Genomic DNA, 13402 nt, shown 5'->3' on the forward strand with positions numbered 1-13402 from the left:
CTTTTGAAAAGTAATAAAGCATTAGTTTGCAATTGCAGATTTAGTAATATTAGCCGCACAAACAACTTCTTAACATTAAAACAAAATTAAGAAAAACCACCATGGTCATGTTGAATTTACACAGACAACTATAAACCCTTTGATACATTTGTGTGCATTTTCTGCTTCTAAATGCTTATTATAAATCATTTCAAAGATGAGAAAATAAAACGAAATGGTTATGGTAGATCATATTTATCACCACCCTTACCTACTTGGGCTTCATATTTGTGTGTAATCTGCATAACTTGCAAAATTTCAGACTCAATTAAAGTGAAATGTATTTGAACGCATTCCTATTTTTTTGTTGCAATGTATTCAACATCCACACTAGAACTCAAAGGGTTAATAGCAGACCACCACAGATGCCAGGAAAACAATGACGCTCTAAAAAGCTACATTAGAGGAGGTTGGCACCAATGGTACAATGCAAGCTTGGATTAATGAATGGCTAAGAATAAGTGAAGATGGCACATGACAAACATCACTTCATAGCTGACCTTTGGGCTGCTGGCCTCAAGTTTTAGTTGCATGAGTTGTGCTAATGTGTGTTCCCGGATACTACTCAGTTCGGCTTGCTGCCTTCTCAGCTTTATAAGCAGCAGCGTGAGCTCCTCTGGCTGAAGGAGTATCGTATGAGAAGCCAAAGAGTGGAAAATAGGTTAATCATTATCTTGCACAAGACTTCAGATATATACTTGTGTTTGATAATGCTGGATACCATGCTACATCTAAACTGTGTGAACCTCTTCAAAATAAAAGGGAACCAACAATGTCTGCCAACAGAATACAACTAAACTAAGAGGAGGTGAGAAGAGCTTTAAAACCACGAAGCTTCTGAAACTCATGGTAATAACTTCTACACACAAAGGCTAGCAATATTGTGCGAAGGGAGGAGGAAAAACGCACCACGGTCACAAAATATAGAGGACGGGTATACTCAAGATTTGCTTGGTATGTTTTAAAAGAATTGGATAGCAACAGAAACTACGGTATCTGAAACAAGGAAGAGTCTTGTAGCACCTGAGTAATTTATTCAAATGCTGGCCAAAGAAAAAAACAAAGAATGAAATATTAAAAACACACATACAACTTTTACTAAAAGTATGCATTGTAAAAATACACTGTCAAAGTTTGTAGATCCAAAACACAACACACTTCCTGTGTTTTCTCCTTTAATGCAATCACAGCAGTTTTTTTGAGAGACTATTTCCCAAACACATCTAAGATTTTTCAACACAATTATACATGCTAGAACTTGAAGGTTGAATAGGAAGATCCAAATGCTTGAGAATCAAGGAAGAATTAAAGTACAGTAATACCATTAGCCCAAGCCAAATATATTCTGGGGGAACTCCATGCTACTGACCCAAAAGCCTGCACTCACGCAAAGGAAGGAGACTACGGGACTTAAACCAAAGCAAATATTGTATAAATATATTTAAATTATTAACTAATATAGGGTTTTATCCAATTGTGTCCATCTTCTGATGGAAGGATTTTATTTGATCCACCAACACTTCTGTAGACTAAAAATGGGTGTGCTTGATGTTCACAAAGCTCCTTTTCCTCCTGCAGACCCCTCCCATGCCACCTACCACACTAAGACCCCCCTAACCCTCTGGGGCAATTTTTAAGGAAGCTCAGGGCTGAACAGGGAATGGGAAATCAGCAAATGTTGCCTCTGCTCACTTCCATTACTGGAAGCATCTGCTAGCTGAACTAAGGAGGCCTCCATCAGTGGAGGGAGACAATTGGATGCAACCCAGAGTCAGTCCTCCATGTTGTTCTGATTTGTCTTGCTACCGGTATCTGTAGAAGAGAGCCATCCTAGTTCTTGAAAGCAATAGCACAGGGATGGGGAACCTGTGGCCCTCCTGATGTTTACCAGCTCCCATAAGTTCCAACCAGCATGGCCACTAGTCAAGGATGATGGGAAGTGGAGTCAACATCTGGAAGACCATGGGTTCCCCACTCCTGTCTTAGGAGTAAACTTTTCATCTCATCCAAATTTAACACTTGACTAAATCTTCATAACTTATATGTGATCTTCCCAAACCCCAAAGTACTCTCTCTTTGTTGTACAGGCTTTCCTTGGTTCCCACTCAACCTGCACTCTGACCTCAGCTTTCCATAGACAGCTCCTTCTACAATGACCATTTAATTTTCTGAACAAAGCACCTTTGCAGTGGAACCCTTCACTGTAATTTATTCTTATGTATTCCTAATGCAGGGGTGGGAAACTGGTGGCATGTGGACCAGTCACAGTGGCTTTTCATTCAGCTCACCATCTTTTTGCAGTAGTGGTGAACAAAGGACCGCATCCTGTAATTGGAGCATTCCTTACTTGCTTTGGGCATCCTACAAGCAGGGCCTGAGCACAACAGGACTCTCTCCACCTGTGGTTTTCAGGAATTAGTATTCAGAAGCATGCTGCCTCCAACTATGAAGGTAAAACAGATCTATCACAGTTAGTAGCTGCTGCTACCATTATCCTCCATGAATATGTCTAATCGTCTTTTAAAGCTATCCAAGTTGGTGGCCATCACTGCTCTTTTATGGAAGTGGATTCCCTAGGTTTAACTATGGCGATGCTCTGCCTACTTCTCTCTTCTGAAGCAAGTGCACAGTGAAGATCCTCACTAAAAGCAACACAAACCATTGACATTTATACGTTGTTTGTATGTAAATGACATAAACAAAGCAATTTCTACTGAACCAAAGTATGAGTTGTGCATCACTCAGCCCACTTTGGGCTCCGACCCTACCCACCTCTGAATGCAACTTCCAACGTGATTCTCAGGCAGAAATTTGTTTCCTCACTCTATCCTAATATATTACTTGCTAGTAAATCCCAAAGATTCATGCCCTCAGTTCTTAACAGTTCCTGAAATCTGAGCTTAACTTACGATTCAGATACTGACACATATATCAGAAGCTCTCTCATAATTATAAAGCAACCAATTATGTAAAGCATCTTTTTTGTCATGAGATGTAAAATGGAGCGATTTGCTTTGCACATTCAGCTGTTCATGTGAAAGACCTAAGAGAGTTCTATCACATGCACAAAAAATTTCTGAGCCATGGACTGTTCCATTTAGGTCATGGAAATGTTACACTACTCACGTGGAACATTCTTTAACATATAAAACAAGAGGTCAGGTCTATTATTCAGGCATCCACATCACTGGGGCCCCACAGAGTTCCAGAAGAGGGCTTCAACTGTGATGCTTTAGGTGAGCCACATAATCAGAAATCCTGAATTATATATTACAAGTAATGAAGTGAAAGTATTCCTTGGCTACAGCGTATGGTTTTAGCAACTGGCAGTGTTAACTGAATTCCAGCAGAGGGAGCAAGAAATTTTCCTATATTCAAGAGCTAACAGGTTTCATAATGATTAACCTACACTCCCCTAATACAGTATATACTCATTAGTGTTTCACTTAGAAAAACATTATTTACTAAGAAATGAGGGGGAAGAGAAATCACCTGGAAGAAATTAAGGTTTCAGCTAGTAAAAGTGGTCATATTTGAGTTAAAGGTCTCTCAAAAATGTTTGCTCAAATCTATAATCCCTCATCTAAACCTTAGGTATTGAATGGTAAAATACTTTTAATGATGTGAATAAAAATGTGCAATTAGTGGATGGATAGTTTCTTTTCATAAGACAGCACAATGTATAATAAACTGCCTGCAGCACCAAATTTCCTAGTTAACTGCGACTTCCATTCTGCAGCAATGAAAAGCTCTGGTAATTGGTATTTCCCCTCCACAACTGAATTAACAACTTAATGGTAGGTCAATTTGTGAAATGAAGAACAATAAAATCGTAAAGGTGCCTTGCTGTTGCTCTAGAGATATTTAAAATGAAATACTTACATGGCTCAAAAAGACAAATTATTCACAGACAGGAATTGCATAGTACAAATAGCATTTGAATTAAAAGGTTATCTGATTACTCTTGCAAAATTTAATGCAGCATCCAAATAGATTTAAACTGTTTAGAAGGAAAACCTCGATTTAATGAAAAAACAAAGATGGAAACTGCATTTAATACAGATTCTATAACTAGAGTAGTCACTGTGCTACGTGTTGTATTTTATAGGTTGTTCTTAAATAAAAAATGATGGGCTAAATATAAAAATGCCACTCACCGTTTTGCCTTGCAAGCTCTGGGGAGTAATAGGCTGTACACTCAGACCTGCTGGCATCGACCTTCTGTCAGGCACAAAGACATGCTGCTTTGGGGAAAAAACAAAACCGTGCACATATAATTCGGGGTGCCTGTCAAAGCTTTTCAAACCAAAGGTTAAATGTTGTGTTTTAAGTATGATTTTCCAAGTCAACTTAGGGTTTATGAAAGGTGTCTAAAGTGAAGGTTCTGGTTAATAACGTGCCAGCAGAAATACACTAAATCACCACACTTTCAGCTTGAACCTTGCGAATGTCAAAATGCCCTCGAAGGTCCAAAAAGCACCAACTACAACTAATAAGGTATTCCATTCACTAAAGTTTGTACCATTAAGTGCTCCTAATTAACTGCTTTTAAAAAAGGTCATTGGGTGCTCTCCTATAAACCACTGCTATGTCCAGAAACTAGGACACGTTTATACACATTCATGCACTGAATAAATGACATGTTTTGTCCTAATTCTTGGCACAGCTGCTTTTTTAGAAACAGACACATACATAGCTCCTTCCCATCATATGTTCTTAAGACTTCCCTGTGATTTTAGAACAATATACAACACAATGCAGCCAGTAAGTGAGAAGCTGGGGGTTGAAAAAGGTTGCACAAGGAAACAGTCTTAAGGGAAACTTCTCAAATAGCAGCACTTTCAAAAAGGATAAAGATGTTCAAGCACAAAATAAATACACTCTATATATGCAAAGAATGGCAAATGCACATAATATCTGCTCCTTATCCTATATGTACACATGGAAGAAGTGAACGGGAGAAGATAATGAAATGTTAAAACATTTGGGGCTTTTTAGTTTAGAAAAAAAAGATGAGTCAGGAGGGGCATGATAGACAAAATTATGCATGGTATGGAAAGTTTTTCTCCCTTTCTCATGATACGAGTGTCTAAGGCCATCCAATGAAGCTGAATGTTGGAAGGCTCAGGCCAAATAAAAGAAAATACTTCTTCACACTGTGCATAGTTAAACTATGGAATCTGCCACCACAAGAGGCAGCAATGGTCATAACCTTGGGTAGCTTTAGAAGAGAATTAGACAAATTCATGTAGGAAAAGGCTATCAACGAATAGTAGCCACAATGCCCATGTTCTCTCCCCTTCACTGTTCAAAGCAGTATGACCCTGAATACCAGTTTTTGGAATCACAAGTGGGAGAGCATTGTTGCACTTAGGTGCTACTTGTGGGTTTAGCATAGGCTTTTGGTTGGCCCCTGTGAGAATAGGAAGCTCGATTAGAAGGGCCTTTGGCCTGATCCAGCAAGGCTCTTCTTATGCTAATGGTGAAGTGGTTGAATGGGTGGGACCTACACAACAGATGTCAAGTTTGTTATTTTATTTGTTTGTTGCATCTATATAGTGCACAAAAAACTTTGTTCTCTGGGCAGTTTACAAGCCCATTAAAAAAAAACTTAAGATGGGCCCATCACTGAAAAGGCCTTCTCCCCAGTGACTGCCTGCCCCACTTCATTGGATGGGGCAATGTGAGAAAGAACATCAAATGAAGATCTCAAGCAAGGACTTCTCAAGGGTCAGAGTTCTGTCACAGGCATGCTAACTGCTCAGGTAAGGTGGGAGGCTTAGCTGGGCCCTTTCGACAAGCAGCTGTTTATTTGGGAACATCCCATGCCATTTTTCTAGAAAAAGAGGTGCCGAAACTCACAATGAACACCTCCCTTGTTCTCTTATAATGGCAATGGCGCCTACCTGAAAGGTACTAGAACTGAGTTCTGCCTGAAAAAAAGCCCTGGGAACATCTCATGTCAGATGAAGCACTGACATGTGAAACGGAAAGACTTTATCTTTCAACCCACACTTATGATGTTCTACTCCCGTTAACTCCTGGTGCAATTTTCTCAATTATATGCTAGTTCTCTCTATCACAGAGAGAGCTAGCATATAAATCGGAGCTAACTGGATGTTTTTAACCCGAAGCTTTGTATTTGGTATTTCTTTTGTGAGCCACACAATATCAATACATGATTGGAAGACTACTTCCAAGTTATACATTTTATAGCACATAGTAACTAAAGTACAACAATAAAAAAATTCTCACCTTTGTATGATGTGGCCTATGCCTGCGGTCAATTGTTACATCACCTCTTTGCACTGGTGAGGACACTTCTGATCTGTAGTTCCTCTGAGGTGAGTATCCTTGGAAACCTGCTATCGAACCATGGGAAGGTGATGTGGGAATCAAATGCATCGTTTGATCAGATATATTAATCATGGTTTTGGGACTACTTAAAGTACCGTGTCTAGTAAGCGTTGTTTGCTTATTGTAAAACTGCCGCTGCTGCCACTCATAGAGTTGCCACATGGTATCATCTCGCATAGATCTTCTTTTGTCTTCAGTTGGCAGTGATCCAAGGGACTTGTCATAAATAGAGGGCGTCACACTGCAGAGGCTTTCCGGCCTGGTTTTGGTATTTCTTGGTAGAGTTCGATAACCTTCTGGATATCGAGGTACAATTTGGGGTCGATGGCTTGGCATGTTTCTTGGCAATGTCTGATATGAAATTATGCTGAAACAAGAATCCTCCTTCAGTAACTCAAAATGTAAGTAGGCACAGGAATAAACAACATTTAGTTTTCTCCTTCTCTAGTCTATCTTGAGGGTAACAAATAATTATTGTAAACCCCGCCCCCTTTTTTTGCTAAGGCCACATCTGTTGTGGCTGAGCACTTGTTTTAAGTAATAGACTCTGTTTTTAGTTGTATCATGGATTTATCTGTATCCAAGGAGAACCATCTATGCACTCATCCCTGAAAGAGGTAGCTGAGATTCCCCTGGTGCCACAGAGGGGATCACCCACACAACAGTGGGAATAAGATGGGGGAACCCTTTGAGCTCCTTGGAGGAAAGCTGGGTTACAGGCAGCCAAAATACACATTTTCCCATATGTATGGTAAAAAGGAGTATTCACATTGTTGGGGACTCTGCAAATCCCATAGCTACTGGTCTAGGGGAAAATGATCAGTTCCATTGCCCTACTGCTTAGATGGAAACTAACGCTGCAGCAGCCATGCTTCCTCATGGTGCTTCACACATAGGTATGTTTAAGGGAAAACAATAGTTCTGGCAACCACAACAACAAGAAGAGGGAAGAAAAACATGCAGAAATGCAGAGGCCTTATCTACCTGTAGTCAATCTATGGAGGATGCAAAGCCATAAAAATGAGTCTTCTCCAGTTAAACATATGCAATGTCTGGCTTTGCTAATCTCTCCTAAGGTTTACCAACTTTTTTCTATCTCCTTCCCCTTTTATACTATGGGCTACATTGCACGTATCTTAGTTTCAAGGACAATTTTTTTCTTTCCCTGTATACAACTTAATAACCATGAAATCCTCTTTCAGAATTATGGTGTGGTGAACTAGTTTTATAGAACAATTGGCTATCTGAGGCCAATACATGACCTGTTCAATTAATTATATATTTTCAAATTGGCAAAAAGCTCCAGTCCATTTGATTTATTTCCACCTTATTATAGCTTCATGCGAAGGCAGTGCACTGGGCATGCTTGCAGGTAAGTGTGTGTGGGGGTGTGTGTGGAAAAAAAACTAAGGGTGAATAAGAATAATTTTTGTGTGAGAGGAGTAAAACAAATTTCTGTGCTCATTTGCAGCTTAGAGGGTGTCACGTTCTTTCATTCTAAGTCTCACACCTTGCTCCAATTGGTGGATCTTGGGATTCTAGTAAAACACAAGGTAGATTCCACAAGGCTGAACACTGCTTTCCCCTGCTGTACAGCCCCAGGCATTTAAAGTGCTTTTAAGGGAGTTGTTTGGAACACTGAAAACTGAATTGAGGCTATGCAGAGGCAGGATAAAGACAGTTGCAATATTGCTATTATTTCTTAAAAGGGTTGCATTATCTGCTACTTGCCTTGAGGCAACTGCTAATCACCATAGGCAACCAAGTGAGAGTGACAATTTGCAGGCTTAGATAGGAGAGGGAGTAAGAAAGAGGTCCCCCTACCTAGTTTCTACTATTTATATTATATTTGTGCTCCTGAATCTGACTTCCTTTCATTACATTGCCCTAAGTACTGTGCTTTAAAGGTTTAATATCCTAGCAGTATGTTCAAAGAGAATGGAATTTATTTATTCCAAAGCAGTAAATAATGACATAAACCCCGCCGTCTCTCTTTTGTAAATTAACTTCAAACAAAGCCATCATTTCTAAGTATATGACCTGTGTTAACAATTTCATCCATATTTAACTAACAATATGTTCTCCACGATCAAGAGGATTTGGCTCCTGCCAGTTAATAATGTTTTGTTAATAGCTTCTGCTGTTATAAAACTCCTACAATGGAATGAGTTTGTTTGGGAATATAGCCAATGTAATGATACCATGACAAAACCTTTAAAAAGAATTCAAATTGGGCAGATTCATAGTTCCTATGCCTGTTTACATTGAAAACAAAACCATTTAATGCAAACATGTGATGAAATGTAAAATATTCCACTCCTACCCCTTCTTTCTGGGAATACTCAATTCATACTATTATATACCTTGAGTGGTACACATTTAGCACTGTGTCCCAGAATGAACATAATGTTTCTGATCACATAATCATGGTTTGGAGAATGGGACTGCGCTGTGCACTTGTGCTTTTCCTCCTTCCCCCTCACACATTAATTTACTTTTTCAAAGTCAACGATAGTGCAGAGTTATGCTTTTTATTCATACATCCCAATTTTCCATGTATGGGTTGTCCCCACCCCCACCTCAAAATGTCATTATCGAATTTTGTTTATATGCATGCATACCCTTCCTTAAGCTATGCATAACTTTGCCATGTGTAACACATAAATTGAAACCCCACTAAAACTGGGAGGAAAACTTAACAAGATTACAGCTGGAGGAGGAAGCTGGGAGGTACAATAAAAATGTGTAAAATGGGTTAAGAAATACATTCTAAAAATCTCAGGGCACCTCTGTGCAGACTTAGTTTTATAAAAAAATTAAATAGCCATAGCTCTATTTGAGTGACTATTGGATCCAGGATAAAGGATACCCATCACCATGTTAAAGAACATTAAGCCAACTAAGTTCCGACGTGCGGAATTCAAAATAAAGCCAAATCAAGTAATATCCCAAGAAAATGACCAATATAACTCAAACTGTTGTCTTCTCCTCAGGTGCAATCGTAACTGAAGTTTGCAATCTCAAACACTTCTTAGCGCCTTTCATTACCTCATCAAAGTGATATTTCAAGTACAGGTCACATTTAAAGAAGTGGGGACAGGCAATGTTTTGCTTGACCTGTCACATGTGACTGCTCTTCCCAAAGCAAACAATGGAACCAGAGTCTTTGCTCAAGTTGGGAGCTGGGAGTTAGAGAAGAAGGTGGGATACTGTGGTGCCACTTCTAGATACTCAAGTGGAATGCTGGAGTGCAATATTTTATAATAAAAAAACTGAGCAACGAGGACTAGGCACTGCTGTTCAGATTCCTGCCAAGGGTTTGCTGTCATGCAGAACCAGAATTTCACATCTTAATACTACTTAGTGGTGTCAATCATTTTGTCACAGGATTAAAACTCTCTAAACAAGTATTGGAAATGCACTGTTGGTATTGTAAAACTTCAACTTTTAACACATCTACAGTATAAAAAGACGCATGCCTGCTTTGAACATTACGATCAGCCAAGCCATGACTTCACACATATGTGCATATTCTGGGGGAGGAGTCTGCAGCTGTTTTGCTCATCCACAGTCGTTTTGCTGATGCATCAAACTGAGCCTAATTGAGTTTGTGGTTTAGGCTTCCCGTACAAACAATAAGCTGTAAACCATGGGATGAACCCTGGATACAGTTCATACTTAATTCAGACAGAAGTAAACCACAAGCCTCGGTCTTGATGGCACCCTAAGACAAACTATGGCCTAGATCAGTGTAGCTGAGGAACGAAGAAGCTGCGATTTTCCTTTCGGGAGTCTGCACATTTGTGCTTAGACTTCACTCAGTTTAGCATGATGTGGGAGCCAAGCCATTGCTTGTAATTTGAAAGAGACCTAATGACTGCATTTTGATGATCATATCTTGGCTTAATTAACAGAGTTATGGAAAAAACCTTGTGCACCAACATACCGTCACATTACTCCTCCCTTCACAGAAGCTGGGAAATGAGTCAAGAATGATGGTTTTTGGCTTCTGAACAAGCGAGGGTATGAAACCATATTTTAAAGATGGCTTCTGAATTCTGGCTTATTTGGAACCCACTAACCATATTTCAGCTATAGCATGAAATTACAGATAACTGATTGCTCCCTGACTTGCTTTCTCACTCACACAAAGGGAGGGAAAAAAGCTTCTTTTTGTGAGGGAATTAGATTTATTCATACATTGGTTTATTAAACTTAGTTGATCAACAGTATTTTCTGCTACAAAAATATAAGGAAAAAGGCTATTCAACATTTTAATCATTGCCTTGCTGAACTGAGAGAGGAGTGTAAATAAGTTTGCAACAGAGCTATGCAACTTAAAACAGTTTTTTAAAAAAAACAAAACAAAGCAAATGTTGTAACCCATCCTGGGACCTCCTGGTGAGCAGCAGGTAATAAATTTAATGTTGATGATAGTGATGATGATAATAATAAGCTCAGCATGGAAATGCATGATTTTCATGGAAAAAGTCCAACTCCCAGCATCATCAGCAAGTTTGTGAAAGACTTCTGAGACCACGAAGAGCTCCTAACCGAGCTACTGATATTAAGATGAGATACAAGAAGAAGAAGAAGAGGAGTTTGGACTTGATATCCCGCCTTTCACTTCCCTTAAGGAATCTCAAAGTGGCTAACAATCTCCTTTCCCTTCCTCCCCCACAACAAACACTCTGTGAGGTGAGTGAGGCTGAGAGACTTCAGAGAAGTGTGACTGGCCCAAGGTCACCCAGCAGCTGCACGTGGAGGAGCGGGGAAGTAAACCCGGTTCACCAGATTACGAGTCCACCACTCTTAACCACTACACCACGCTGGCTTAATAGTTTAATAGTTGCAACAGGGAAAGTCTTCTGATGACTGGTTCCACTTTTGCTTCTTAATGAAAGAAAGAAATCTAGAATGAAGAGCAGGACAGAGCAGTAGATAAACAGGGAATAGACCAGGGATTTCCAAAGTGGTGCTCTCCAGATAGACTATAACTCCTATCAGCCCCAATCAGAATGGGCCAATAATCAAGGATGATGGAAGCTTTAGTCCAGTAACATCTGGAGGGCACCTTGTTGTTTGAAGGCAGCCCTGTTTAGGGAAGCTTTTAATGTTTAACAGACCACTGTATTTTAATATTTTGTTGGAAGCCACCCAGAGTGGCTGGGGAAACCTAGCCAGATGGGTAGGGTATAAATAAATTGTTGTTGTTGTTGTTGTTGTTGTTGTTGTCTGCCCTTGGAACAGCTGTTCTGGGAAAGATGCCCAACCTTTTACATATGATTGTTACCAGAAGTCTATAGGACTTTAGGACAGAGTGCAATATAAATCAAAATAAATTTAAGTTCTAGATAGGCCTTGAGATGCTGTTTGAAATCCTATATTTTAGCAACAGAGGTAATATAGGATTATTTCAGGAATCCTTTGGCGCTTCAACTAAGATTTTACTGTAGCATTAAACAGGGTCGCAGTATACACTGAGACCAAGAAGTCAGGATTAGCAAATAATTCTGAAATTACTTACCCTCTTGTTTCTTCATCTTGCCCCTTTCCTCTCTGTATTTTAATCCATTGTTCCAGCTGAAGCATTGAATTAGTTCTCTGTATAACACGTTCAGATTCTATGTGTGAGTGAATGGTGTTGTGATGGATTCCATCTCCAGAGTCTCCTAGAATAAGGTTGACAGCTTTTTCTGACCCATTTAAATGAATTGGCCTGTAGTGTCCTGATGGAACTGCGTTTGCTGGCAAAGTCCCATACTCTGACCCCAAAGGATTCAGTTTTACGCTGTTGATTTTTGTTAAAGGTCTATCACGCCCAACTTTTTGAAATCCGTATTTTTCTGCTTCTAAGGCCTTTTTGTCTTCCATTTTGCTCACTTCTTTGTTCCGCTGATTATTCTGTGCCTCTGGTTTAATTAGCACTCTGTGGTTTGCAATATTATTCACTTCACGAGGTGGTGTGTTTTCAGCAGTCATCTTGTCTGCTCTAAAAAAGGAAGAAATACACACTGGAGAACAACATCACTAGAAATATGCCGAAACAGGTACACTTGGGTGTGTTTAGTAAGTAGCATGCAATTTCTTCAGTCTTAGAATCATAGAGTTGGAAGGGATCCTAAGGGTCATCTAATCCAAACTCTTGCAACTCATGCAGCACTTACAAGCTAGGCAAACATATAGGGTACAAGATTACAGATCTCAACAAAAGTACTGAACTTTGAACCCACACTGATATATTTGCATCCAGACAGAAAAGCTACTAAGGCATGGTATAATCTCCCTGCTTGAGTACTCTCTGAACAAAGGAAAGAAGTGAAGAGAACAAGGGATGATCCTGAACAATCTTTTGCCTAAGCATGATGAGAGATCATGACTGTGTCTACCTCTGCTACCCATCACTGAGTTCCTGCCCAGCTCTATACTTGCTGGATGTCCAGACATGAGCATCTACTCCCCATGTCTACAGCCTCCTTCACAGGTTACTTGCATGAAGGGGCAATGTTCATAAAGAGGGGCATGAGGATCCACCATTGGCCCTATCCCAATAATGAGCAGCCTGCCCCAGCCTTGCCCTTGATGTCCATGCATTAGGCACAAACATTTTCAACAGAAAAGCCTACATGAATAATCTCTATGTGTATGACCAGGTCTCCAACTCCTATGCATATAGACATCTATGTCAGGGGTGGGGCCAACAGCACACTCCCGTTGCCACAAGCATTTCTAAATATTGTGTGAGAGGAACTTATATGCAATATACATGCAACACACAATCTCACACTGCGCAATCAACATCACAGAAAATAATATTATATGCCTTGGATTTTGACAAAATGAATCCAGAAGGGCTCCTATATTTAACATATGGGATAGGGTATGCCAGTGTTTAATATTTATTTATTACATTTGTATGCTGCACAATAGATCAAGGATTGTATCCAATGCTGGATATCACCAGAATTGATAGAAATGACATGACTTCCCATTCCCCTTCTTTCCC

At 39.7% G+C, this 13402-nt stretch overlaps 1 protein-coding gene and 1 long non-coding RNA gene across 25 annotated transcripts in view; one reads left to right on the forward strand and one right to left on the reverse strand.

Annotated features, from left to right (window-relative positions):
* Positions 1-13402, forward strand: part of LOC307225407 — a 503606-nt gene that overhangs the window by 313607 nt on the left and 176597 nt on the right. The window lies entirely within an intron of this gene.
* PLEKHA5 (pleckstrin homology domain containing A5) overlaps positions 1-13402 on the reverse strand; it is a 178303-nt gene that overhangs the window by 27114 nt on the left and 137787 nt on the right. For 11 of the 24 annotated variants that reach the window (XR_013842784.1, XM_079992212.1, XM_079992208.1 and 8 more), the window contains 4 exons: positions 11924-12388; positions 6295-6763; positions 4197-4283; positions 540-659 (listed from right to left, as the gene is read on the reverse strand). Coding sequence is in view for 22 of the 24 variants with exons in the window: in XM_079992212.1 (XP_079848338.1) it covers positions 540-659; positions 4197-4283; positions 6295-6763; positions 11924-12388 (1141 nt within the window). In the remaining 2 variants the exon portion in view is untranslated. The remainder of the gene's footprint in view (positions 1-539; positions 660-4196; positions 4284-6294; positions 6764-11923; positions 12389-13402) is intronic. The other 13 variants (XR_013842783.1, XM_079992194.1, XM_079992210.1 and 10 more) reach the window with 3 other exon arrangements.

This window comes from Podarcis cretensis (genome assembly GCF_951804945.1).
Source record: "Podarcis cretensis genome assembly, chromosome: 10".
Taxonomy (NCBI): Eukaryota; Metazoa; Chordata; class Lepidosauria; order Squamata; family Lacertidae; genus Podarcis; species Podarcis cretensis.